This window comes from Taurulus bubalis (genome assembly GCF_910589615.1).
Source record: "Taurulus bubalis genome assembly, chromosome: 16".
Taxonomy (NCBI): domain Eukaryota; kingdom Metazoa; phylum Chordata; class Actinopteri; order Perciformes; family Cottidae; genus Taurulus; species Taurulus bubalis.
In genome coordinates this window covers 14,062,104-14,074,542 of record NC_136604.1, presented here as the reverse complement: position 1 = coordinate 14,074,542, position 12,439 = coordinate 14,062,104, and the positions used below count along the sequence as shown (strand labels likewise).

Genomic DNA, 12,439 nt, shown 5'->3' with positions numbered 1-12,439 from the left:
TAGAATGACCAGTGAATGTAGAAAATAAAAATCTCACTTCTCAATACGGAACTAGAAATTCAGCAGTTTATAGTGTCTACACAGCATTGTGTGCCCCTGCTCGCTGCAACATCGCTGAAAGTTGTTGCTTGCTTGCCTCAATGTCCCTCTGACTCCTCTCTTCTCTCCCCACAGCTTGTTTTAGGAAACTTTGCTCTGTTTGTCTGTCATCATCGCGGACACAGTCCAGTGGCTTTTTCCCTGGCCAGCTGCCAAGAGGAGTTTGGGAGCAGACTGTCCTGTCCCTTCATTAGTGTGCCCACATACCACAATCAACTCTTTTCTCCTCTTGTCTCAGTGAATCCTGTTTTCCAGTTCATTCAGGTATGATCGGCATTGCAGCAATACAAACACAGCATTATGCAAGTTCTCTCTCAAAAAGATAAGAGAAAAAGAAATTAGATCACTGTAATGCCAGAATCACCACTGCGTTCCAGTTTGGTTTAAAAGCCAATTTCCCTTCCTGTTACTAATGCATGATTTAGAAATATAGCCTCTCTCTCTGCCTGACTTTTACTTGTCTATTTTAAGAGTACAGGGAACCAGGCCTGACCCTTCAGCCATCCAGACAATGTTCCCTCCACAGAAGATGTCTGGTACACATGCCGACCAACAGAGCTCAGCCACACCTGTTTACATATATGGCTGACACCATGTAGCTCAAAGGGCCTTTCTCTCTAGGCGACAGCCTCAGTCGCACAAGTGCTTTCCTTGAATGTACACTGAATATATGATCTCCCCATGTCAATGCTGTTGTGACTGGGCTGATTGACGAAGGTCACAATTTAAGGTTTACCCAAGACTTTCTAAAGTAGTTTAGTGGTCTTCCTTTGTTTAGGTGAGAATCTAGAAGTCGGGATGGAAAAAAAAGTTGGTGTTGCCTTAAGGTGGACATTCTTATAAAACTTGATATTAACTTGATATTAAAGGTTCTCGATACCAAATTCAGAGCATATCTGGAGCCTCCACATGGCTCTCAACATGACGAAGCTTTGACGTCAGCTTGCAGCTGACGGCAAAGGCAACAGTGCTGACATAGCTTGCTCACAGTGTTTACCTGGAGGGGGAACGAAACAGGAAGGAACCGCTGTGTGAAAGCAGTGCCGAGCAGCGACTGTGAGCTAACCAGTGGAGCATGCTCTCATGTACTAACATGCACTAAAAATAACACACATACAGACCTGCTATGTCAACAAAGAACAGAGAAGCTTGGATAACAACACAGAGAAGGAACAAATAGTAGTTGTCTGCTTTATTAATGCACTGAATATCAAATCCAGCATCTTTAAGTTACCATTACTGTTTCTGCTGAGTGGCCTCTGCTTAGAGGGAGTTGTGAGAATTATTTATTTTATTTCAGGCAAACAAAAATTGTTCCATTGACATGGCTTCATGTGCAGTCCACTGGAAAAACAAGCACTTGTTGTGGAGGGCTTTGTCAAGTGTTGGTTTAGCAAATAAAAGGGTATCGCGAGAGCAGTAGTTCGAGTGTGAGCATAAAGGCTGGTTGCCAGGTAGATATGGATCCTTTGAAGCAGGTGATAGAGAGACACGACTGATTGTATTTACTGACACTCACGCCTCCTTCAAAAAGACCAGTACCTCCTCTGTAGAATGTGAAATATATACTCAATAAAAGGATTACAGAAAGAGAAGCTGTGGAGTTTGATGGTGCTTCTACGTAACCCATGCAGTGGACAAAATGTCTCACTTGTCCATCATTATAAATAATAATTATTATCGTAATTAGCGCAACAATTTTCCTCACTGGATTGCTATTTCCTCAGCTGCCCCTCAGATCTCTGCGTATGACTGGATGAATAGTGAATCAATTATCTCATGTGCAGCCTCAAACCATAAATAAATAAATCAGTTTTAATGTTCGTCATGTGATCAGAGTTCTACTCCATGCAAAGACAAGTTGCATGTTGTTTCTTCCGTACTGTCAAAGAGGGATTTCTGTATGTTCAAGACAAAATCCTCGGAATGATAAGTAAAATTATAAAAGATACACTTGATAGAGCAGCTCCAACTAACAGCATTTCCACTCTTCATAGTCAGCAGACAGGAAGTAAATGTGTCTATTAAAACTGTCAGATGACAGGCCTCATCAGTACAGTATCCCCTCAGGTTCCAGTAGTAAATATGTCTTCATGGGCGATGGCAGAGGCAGCTGTGCTACACCTCTGTGGCAGAACCCACCCAGGCCGGCTCGGATGGCACATCTAGTCAGGTGAAGCAGGCTGCGAGGAGTGTTGGTGCAAACAGCAAACAAAGAGTCGTAGAAGTCTTTGTGTCGCTGAGTGAGCAAAAACAAAACAGGCGAAGATCTTACGTTTTATCCGGATTGTAAATCATTAATAAACCCTATAAATAAAGAGTAGTGCTAATCTTACTCACTGAACCCTTCATACTATATTCATGAATAGTTGAGCGTTGTACTACCTTGTAGCAGTCATCAGGAATGGCAACTCTCCACTCATTTGTGAACTTTATGCGTTCATAAGAGTTGATCATGATTTCTACTGCTCCAGGGTAGTCGTAGCAGGCCTGCAACACCTGCACAGAACAACACGCAACATGCAATTAGACAGCACAAGAGTCTGCATCTACATAATGTGTAAAATATAATCTAAAAAACATCTGTCTCTATCTCTGTACCTTGTGGAACTGGGGTGGGTAGATCCGTGCTGCGTTATGGTTGAGCAGCAGCTGATAGCAGAGCTCAGGTATGGCCATGGGCCTGACACCAGTCACTTTGAGGATATACTGGATGGGGGCACAGCCATTGATGTCCATGGCTCTCGTGTTCGCTCCGTCTTCCAGCAGCATCTGCATCAGCACGTGGTCACAGTTCCAGGCTGCCTTGTGAAGAGCTGTTTTATTGTCCTCGTCTCTGAGGTTGGGATCTTGAAGAGAAGAAAACTGTTGTAGAAAACGAAACCCAAAGCCTCCATGGATGGTACACAATGTCAATATAAGTACAAAACTCACTAGCATGGTGGTCCAGCAAGAGGCGACAGACAAGATGGTGATCTTGGCTGTAGATTTGCTCTTTACCGTCAAAAGCCCAGAAGCAAGCAGTCATCAGGGGCGTCTCGTGGAGAAAGTTGACCGCATCCACAGACGCTCCGTTGGCCAAGTAGATAGCTGCCAGCTCTGGGATGCCGAATCTGGCTGCTGTGTGTAAAGGTGTGTCCTCCTCATTGTTGTCGCTGGGCATATCGACGTTTGCACCTCCATGGGGAAAAAGCAATGGTTATTTTGTATCACTTTCATCAATCTGCTAATATCCATGCACCATTCCCTCCTGACCTTTCAGGATCAGCTGCTTGGCACAGTCCACAGACTCCCTGGTGATGCAGTAGTGCAGGGGTGTGTGTCCGCTCAGCGACACACTGTTGACTTTTGCCCTGTGAGCCAAGAGCAAGGCAACACAGTCGCTGTTGGAGACCTCGCAGGCCACATGTAGCGCCGTCTTCCCATTGGGCATCCGGTTGAGGGCTGCACCTTCCTGGAGGAGTGCCAGTGCCGTTTCCACAGCATTGTACATCACGCAAACATGAATACCCATCGCCCAGGACTTCTCCAGTTTGTATCCTGGGAGCCAGTAACCTGCAGCAAATAAGACAACTAACTACTTAATTATTCAGGATCCCAGTGACTACTGGGGTGTTTAAGGTCATAGAGAAATACTCAAAAGCGGCTTTACAAGTAAAGGTCAAAGGTGCTTGTAATCTGACTCACACTAGATTTACATCTGATAATGCCTTTGTTATTGCATTGCATAAATTTAATCTCAAGGAGCCGGAGCATGTTATTGTAATTCAGCTATTGTAGACAGTGTTTCTTGTCATATCCAGTTTTAGGATCCAGGGGAATTTAACACCACCTCCTGGAAAAACCAGAGAACAAACGTTTGATGTTATGAAATCTACTATTTTTCTTACTTAATGCTTTGTTTAAACCATGATGTCTCACAATCTTGTTGTTCATTCTGGATACTTACATGACATATGACATAATAAACACACAGTATATCAGCGTAGATTTTATTGCTGCTGGTGAAATGTGGCTCAATCTCATCCTCCTTTCCCCGTACCTTGTTTGTATGAGGCCAGCACCATGCTGGGGTCCTCCACCTCTAGCACAGTGTCAATGTCTAGTCTCCCAGTGTGCAGAATCTGCGTGACCTCTTGAGCGTCGTTTGCCTGCAGGGCCTCCAAGAACTGTCGCTTCAGCTGTTTGACAGCCAGTTGTTTGGGGCTCAACTCCTCCATACGCTCTGTGAAAGAAGGGCCTCGCTCCTCGTGTGGCACTGCCAAACCAGCCGGCTCTGACACTAACACTCTCCACACAGCATAGAGGAGATTGGAAATAAACGCACAAATGGTAATAATAAAGGTGTCACTCATACCCACACTGGAAGGCCTCCATGAGCCCAGCCATCAGATATGGGGAGGGGCGTGAGGAAGAAAGACAAATGTGAAAAGGGGCAACCAGTGGGGGGAGCCATCAGTGAGAGAAAATAGCCGTGAAGTGAAATTAGGCTGAATATAAATAGAAAGGAGAGAGGGAGGGACTGGAGAGCTCCAGTTGACTGGCTGGTCTGGAGTCAGTCTGCTGAGATGTCCACTGAGAGAACAGCATCAGGCAGTGGATGGTCACATGGTAAAAATAGCAGGCTATAGGGATGGCAAATAAATCTGCTTGTTTTCTTCTATTTTATGTTTACATGACTATCAGGTTTATTATGATATTCTAATGAAAATGGAACAATCATAAAGTCATGACATGAATGTTGCAAACCGTTTAGCTGCACAGGGCAAATGCTTCCATTTCTAGCTGGCAAATGACCACTACAACTTTGCACAGGAAGTTAGACAAATGATGGGAAAAAAAGAAGAAACAAAAGCAGACTATGGACAGTGACTGCACATTTTATTCAGTGTGACAGGTAGCTGCCCTTTCAAACTTTTCAGGATGCGAAAAAGAGAGCAAGGTAGTGACAAAAAAGGAGGAGGAGAAGAAGAATAAGCAGCACAGCTTTTTTAAAAGAGTGAAAGCATGGCTTTGCAGTTTGTGGCGATTATCGTTTGCTCTCTACACACATGAAAGACAAACCCTTCCGGACATGACTCAAACGCCTGCCAGGAGCACCAGGGTCTCATCCATACGTTGGTTTCATCATGCCAGGCAAGCTCGGTCAAGCACACAGAAAAGAGCCAGAAACACATTTTGGCCTCAGGTGTGTGACCTTTAAGCTCCTCAGCCCTCAGACAAACTGTGCACACACACTATCACAATAGAAAACAAGGCTTCTGTAGGATTCTTTCAGCATATTGCTCTCAGTGTTTTACTATACATACAAAAGAGTCAAAAGAGTGCAGTCGGCGGACTGACTTGACAGGGCCGGGGTGGGTATTCACAGAAAGGTTCAAGTGTTACAAAATATTCCATAAGAACACATCATAAGCAGGTTATTGAAGTTGCACTGGAGCAGCACTACGGTTGTTTTAGAGGAAAACCACAAGCACAGTGGGGGAGAATTTCCAAACTTTAAATCATTCAATTGATAAAAAACATTTGAATCTAAATCACTATAAATGAAATGTTTACTTATGTTTTGGCAATAGGAGGTAATCATACAATTCTGGATAAATCACGGTTAGGTGTTAGTAATACTCTTATTTTGAATAAGTTATCATAAACAGTATTCAGTTGCTTCATTAAATACAGAAATAAATAAATAATAATAACATAGTAGATCAGTGATACCTGTATTACTGTGAGGTATATGCAACCCCTACTATATTTCTTGCTCTTAATCAGTTACCAGTACACCAGGCAGGGCCCTTCAGACAAAAGGGAATTATAACCAAAGCTGCCTTCATTTTGATCACGGTGACACTGGCGTCTCTATTTTTACTGTGAACCTACAGAATGATTCTCAGGAATGCTAAAGAAGTAACACAGGGAACGTGTCTCTCAGTGAGCGCCGTAATCCTAAAACAAGGATTGCATAAAGTACACATGTCAAAATAATTTCAAAAGGTATATTTCTTTTATAACTAACAAGTAAATCAAAATGTTTCAAGTTTTACTGAACCAGTTTCATAGGTAAATTAAAACTATATTGCATCTATGAGGTACAATGTCCAGTGTAACATCAGTAGTATCAAGCGTGATCATCTTTAAGACAATTTCTGGACACTGCATCTGTCCTCCATCACAGAGATGACTTGTCTATATGGCAGCATTCCTAAATATTATATAGAATTAAAGTAATCTGCAAGGTGAACTTTGTCCCGTCATTTTATCAAAGAAAAGAAATGAACATTTACAAATGTTTAGTCTACTGTATGTTTGGACACTCACACTGAAGTGGGCAGAGTTCAGAAAAATTCTAATAGTCTAGAATTTCTAAAGGCAGTGGCGGGGTAATAAGATCAAATACAAAAAGAGGTCCAAAGCAGGTTACAAGCTGTGTCAAAGCAACATTATGCATCTAAGCAGGAAGTTTAATTTGAACATTTTTTGTTTTGTTTTTGTGGTACAGGATTGGTTAGTTACAAATTTCATGATTACATTGTACCTGAAGTCTCCATCAGAACCAGTCCAATGAGTTACAGTATGTCCTTGTCGCTGTTCATACTTTATGAACTGCTTTAGTATGGTACATGTATACTGTATGGAGCATTGGACAAGCCAGTGCAGAGGTTAAATGTACAGTGTTTGCACTTCCAGTGTTCTTGCAAGTACTGAGAGAGTGTATTTCTTCCTATTCAACTTGATTCCCGCTTTAGTTCCTATTGGAAAGTTCCAGTGTTGCCTCCTTCAGTGAAAATCAAATTGTGAAAATAAGCAGCATGGGGACACCCAGTGGTGGGAGATGAAAACTGCCTCATTTATTCCACCTCACAGGCCTGACCTGTATGAGCTTCATCAAAGAAAAAGAGCTATTTCACTGATTTATCTATCTGAACATTAATCTATTGAAATGGCACATCAGACGAATCTGTATCATCACTGTACATGTACATGGTCGTCTACGGGACCTTTTATGCAGACGGCCCTGGAGATGATATGGGATGAGGATGAGATCAACTTTTCACAGACTTATTCTGGCTATGAATAAATAAACCTAATTTACAGCAATAAACAGCAAAATAAATAGAACTGAGTAAAATCCTAAATGGCCAAAAAACTCAGGATGGCTGTAAAATGAGGCAACTGAACGGGGCGGGATCCTATTATCCAACTGCTTCTTTTGGTTAAATTTGCTTGGTGAAAAAGTCACTCGACAGTCTCCGACAGCTGGGTGTGTGGCTCCACCACTGAGAACTATTGAACTACTGAGCAGGCGTCCCTCAGGGTTCATTTGTGGGGCCTTCCGACGTTCTGTTCCTCGAGATGCTACTTGGTGTGGTGCTACAGTAAAGCGGGAGGTCGGAGATCGGAGATCTAACAATTCACTTCACTCTGCCGTGCTTTCTTTGCGCGCCTCTTTCTGCTGCAGCTCAAGCTCTCGCTTCCGTAGCTTCTCGCGTTGTTTCTCCACTTTCTCTCGGTTCCTCTTGGCCTTCTCCACCAGAACTTTAAGGTCTTTGATTTTTTTCTTGATCAGGGCACGGTCCTGGGAAGAAGAAACTCCAAGGGCCTGAAACAAATAAACCCTTATAAGCAACTTTCCTTTGTATTTCTAGAGCATTGGTTCTTTGCTCTAATCCAATTCAGTTGTAATATATATATATATATATATATACATATACATATACATATATATACACATATATATACATATACATATATATATATATATACATATACATATATATATACATATATGTATATATATATATGTATATACATATATATATATATATATATACACGTATATATATATACACGTATATATATATATATATATATATATATATATATATATACGTGTGTATATATATATATATATATATGCTGATATTTTATTAATACTTTTTTTATGTTTATACAAACAAAGATGTTTTTAAAGGACCCCTTTCATTTATTTTGTGACATTTTACAGTTGAAGAATACACGTGTCATTGCTCTCTCTAGGAGAAACCATGTAATGGCAGCACTGTTTCTAAATTCCCCCAAAAACATATGTTTGACATTGCTATACTGCAATTTCTTGCTCTCATTGGGTGACATGTATACTGATTTTTCTGCGTTCTCTAATATACTGTATATATGTATGGGAGCATGTATGAATCACTTTGAACTCACCTTGAGCTCAGCACTCTCCAGCTGTAGCAGCTGTTCGCCATCTATGTTTTTGGCAGTGAATTCTGGGATGTGGTGTTCTAAGTTGAGTCCCAATAGCCAGCGGGCCACTTGCTGGGAGGTCCACTCTGTGATGCTGCGGTTCTGCAGGTGATGCTGCTTCTGAAACTGTCCCTCGTCTAAGATCTGAACACAGAAAACAGGAAGAGACACAGAGAAAAACAAGCAGATCAGATGCAAATCTTTCCAACTCCACTATACAGTATTTAACCGTGCACTAAAAGTGCATCTCCTACATAATATTGAATGATAATGTTTAATGAACGCTTAATGAGTTCAGATCAAATCAATGACACATTCAAGACATTTCCCAAGTAACTATTTTCTGTAGCAACACATATTACTTTGTGGCAAAATCCTCCATCACCATGAATGATGTGTGGGAATGAAACACAGACAAACGCAACAGACACATAAAGACGTGCATGCAGTTAAACAGGTCTCACCTCATCATCTATCATATCCAGACTCTGAATGTGGCAGCATTGAAATAAACAGAAGACGACTGGGTTGTTAACAGGGAAAACAACATAGTGTACACGACAACAGTCGAGACCTGCATTTGAATACAATACAATAAGCCTAAAATGGTAGATTGACTTCAAGCTTGTTGTTTTTTCTGCATGATGAATATGAGAGAAGCTTATTCCTGTAGGGATAATGTGTTTGCTGTCTTTAAAGCCATTAAGATCATAAATAGGTGCACACACACAAATGAAAAAGTTGTTATTTGCATTTAAATGTATATTTTAAAACAGATGAGTTGTCAGACTACATTTTTACAACGTTGGGATTTGTTGTGAGTCCAAAAAAAAGGATGTCATTTTGGCCACATTTGAACCAAAAAGTAATAGTAAAAAAGTAATACTTTTGTTCAATGTTAATTGTTTAAGCGTGTGTTCCTTTGATGTGGGGAAATCAATCTCTGGTACATAATTTATTTAACCATTTAGATAATTAATTCCATCTGGCAAACTACCCCCACCTTATTCAACGTCCATTAAAAAAGACAATATTTTGTGTTGGTGTGTGTACCTCATCTGAGGAGAGCATGAGTGTGTGTGAGCGTCCCGACATCTTTGCTTCACTCAGCAGGCCGCTGATCTCCACTGAGCTGCTGCTGCTGGCACTCAGATCATCGCTCAGAGAGGGTCCCTGAGAAATCAAAAGCACACTTATAAGACTGGTGGTGAGACCCAACTGGCTCTGAAGCTGAGTTTAGTTGATTAGATGGAGGGCTTCTCTATTTCTATTTCTTAAACAGAGAGACCAAGGGGTGAGGGGTGAATGAATCAGAAGGATTATGAATTTTCCTCTGAGCACTTACCAGAATGATCTATATGCTTCTTCCTAATATTTGACGGTCAATAAAAAGTACATTTAACGAATATATTTAAGCTGTTTGATAGACTGCAGGATGTCAGGATTGTGCATATCCCTAATTTTTAGGATGTTCCATTATAGCACAAACTGTGAATGTGATTAGTGGTTAGCGACAATGTAGCTGGATGCTATCCAATTAAAACATCTCTCTCTTTCTCTCTGTCTCTCTCTCTCTCTCTCTCTCTCTCTCTCTCTCTCTCTCTCTCTCTTTGTCCTTGTGAGTGTGCCAGAGTGTGGACATTTATGGAGTTACAGTATTAAGATCCAAGAGCTGTGCTAGAACATGCAAAGACAAGCTGCTGCTGAGAAACACAGACTAAAAAGAGGAGAACAAATAAAACTAATATATAGACCAGTACTTTTTTTACAGGCCTTATTTTCTCCTCCTTGAATATACAGTATTTACATTAGTTCTCCGAATAAAACACAGATATATTGAGTGTTAAGAGCAAGTTTAACATTACAGTTATATCATAATTTAAATAAAGTCTAGAATGTCATCTTACATTTAGCTTTATAGTGTAGCTCAATCAGTTCCGTCTGAGGTAAAAGTGAAACTAATCTTAGACTTTCCGCTCTTTGGGCTGAATCCTCACTTAAAAGCTCCTCATACATGGCTACTAATGTGAATACATTCTCATTGATTTATCTTCTGATGTGCACTCCTCACTCTCAAGCTAAGAGCATGTCTTTAGAGAGAAAAAAGGATTTGATTGGCGCAGGATCAAAAATAATCACCTTTTTAATCCTGCGGTAACCACATCTGATATTACACAGGATTAGAAAAGGTTTTCATGCAAGTTCCTAAACTGCAACGAATGCCCATCAGTACAACATCTAACTGATTGAAGGTTTATGAATCACACTTTTTTCCCCTACAAAATTGTGATTTAATACTAAAAAATCAATCACATGATTGATAAAATGGACATTTTTTACAGCTGCAGGGATAGTTAAGATTATAAAATTATTATTATTATTTAAGATTATGTAGGAATACACATTGATTTTCTTGGAATTAATAATGCAATTACGCATTTTTTTGAAGTACCCTAATTCTCTTTATGATAGACCATGTTTACCTCTTAAAGTACAATCTCATTTCAGTGGATTGAGGTATAACTGAACAAAACACAAAATAATACAATACCAAGTAATATGAATAGGAGAAGAAGTGGGGCCATGTAAGGGAAGTCTGTTCAACAGAAATAACACAACACATTAAAGCTAAATGGCAAGCAAACTTGTCATCAAACTTACAATATGAAGGTCTACATATACAGGTACTGGTCTGACTCAACTTATAATTACATTAAAAAAAAAAGAGTCATTTGATGTCCTCACTGTAAAGTATCTGAAAATGGAATCCTTATTTGCCCAATGCCACCAAACCTCACGTACCTTGGCCTTGAGTTTCTCTGGACTGTCCTCTGCTGACGGCTCTGAGGAGCTGAGAGACAGAGAGGAAGATGACGTAGAAGTCAGTGGTGACGATTACTGTCCGACACATTCATAAACAGTTTCTGGACTTCCATTTCTAATAACATTTAGAAGGAGTGGTCAAGCATTGATGCACAACATACTTTGTGTGTATTCTGTACACTGAATGTAAATAAGTCATTCATCTTCTCTTGTTAAATTTCTTCATCCCTGCTACCACTCTGACCGTACCAATACTTGAAAATAAGTTGTTTATAAATGCTTCATAGAGAAATAAAAATCTCTTTGTGTCTCAAATAATCACAATAAAAAATAAAAAAAGTAATCATATGTTAGTTGGATTCAAAACGAAAACATGGCATTCCAGTATTTATTCCTACCCCGGATCCAGAGCTTGTCTGTGTTCCTCCACACAGTGAGAGGGGCTCGACATGGCAGGAGACTGAGAACCTGAGATCACAAACGCCCCACACTGAGATTAGTCCTACTTCAAGTGATGAGTAGATGCAGCTACAGATGTATTGCTGACCATTCAAGCCTTCATTATGGGATGTGCTGCAGTGAGGGTGCAGGAGTGCTCACCTGCAGTGGACGGCCGGTGCGGTGTTCGTCTGGGGGAGCTTTCTTCGCTGCCAGAGGCCCGGAGGACGGCAGCTGCTCCATCACAAGAGGCCACACTACGAATCGAACCGGGCCGACTGTGGGCTGGACTGCCGTGTCCTTCTGAGACCTGAAGCCAGAAAGAGAACAAGAAATTAAACAAATGGGGGAGAGCGAAATGTGAGGAAGGGTATGAGAAGGAGTGAGATGAGGCCAGAAGATGAGAGACAAAAAATGCATAGAAGAAGAATTGCGCTGGGAAAAAAAATTATGAAAAATATAGAGAGAGGAAAGCAAAGGCTGAGAAATAGTCACAGAAAAAGGAATAATAAAGTCCAATGAAAGTAAAAGTTATGTGGACAGCCAAATGCTGAAGATTAATCTGAAAGAAGTCACTTGACATACTTTCAACATTTCTAATTCCTCGCCTTCTTTACCCCTGGAAGCCTCACGCTGCCTGGTTTCTGTGTTCCTGCCAATTCTCATCCAGCTCTCGAAGTTGTTCATCCAATCTAAACTCATTCCTGCTCAAGCTGAGTTAAGTGACAGACGAGAGTCTTTCTTCTAGAAAAAGACTGTGGCTGTTGTCACATGTCACATGTATGTCATCATACAGGGAGAGACAATAAGTTGTGACAGCGCACAGCCTCAA

At 40.8% G+C, this 12,439-nt stretch overlaps 2 protein-coding genes across 2 annotated transcripts in view; both read right to left on the bottom strand.

The window, feature by feature from the left end:
• Positions 1-2,149: 2,149 nt before the first annotated feature.
• Positions 2,150-4,337, bottom strand: asb4 (ankyrin repeat and SOCS box containing 4; the record flags this gene model as incomplete). Its single annotated transcript, XM_079232347.1, has 6 exons — positions 4,142-4,337; positions 3,355-3,654; positions 3,034-3,276; positions 2,701-2,948; positions 2,485-2,598; positions 2,150-2,338 (listed from the first exon to the last, which is right to left on the bottom strand). Exons 1-6 carry the CDS (start codon positions 4,317-4,319, stop codon positions 2,150-2,152), a joined length of 1,272 nt encoding a protein of 423 aa, XP_079088473.1. The 5' UTR covers positions 4,320-4,337.
• A 3,179-nt stretch (positions 4,338-7,516) lies between these two features.
• ppp1r9a (protein phosphatase 1, regulatory subunit 9A) overlaps positions 7,517-12,439 on the bottom strand; it is a gene marked incomplete at both ends in the record, with an annotated part of 46,234 nt that continues 41,311 nt past the window's right edge. Inside the window, 8 exons of the mRNA XM_079231885.1 lie at positions 7,517-7,699; positions 8,308-8,490; positions 8,811-8,834; positions 9,400-9,519; positions 10,898-10,942; positions 11,149-11,239; positions 11,568-11,637; positions 11,770-11,917. Of these exons, the coding sequence (XP_079088011.1) occupies positions 7,517-7,699; positions 8,308-8,490; positions 8,811-8,834; positions 9,400-9,519; positions 10,898-10,942; positions 11,149-11,239; positions 11,568-11,637; positions 11,770-11,917 (864 nt within the window). The remainder of the gene's footprint in view (positions 7,700-8,307; positions 8,491-8,810; positions 8,835-9,399; positions 9,520-10,897; positions 10,943-11,148; positions 11,240-11,567; positions 11,638-11,769; positions 11,918-12,439) is intronic.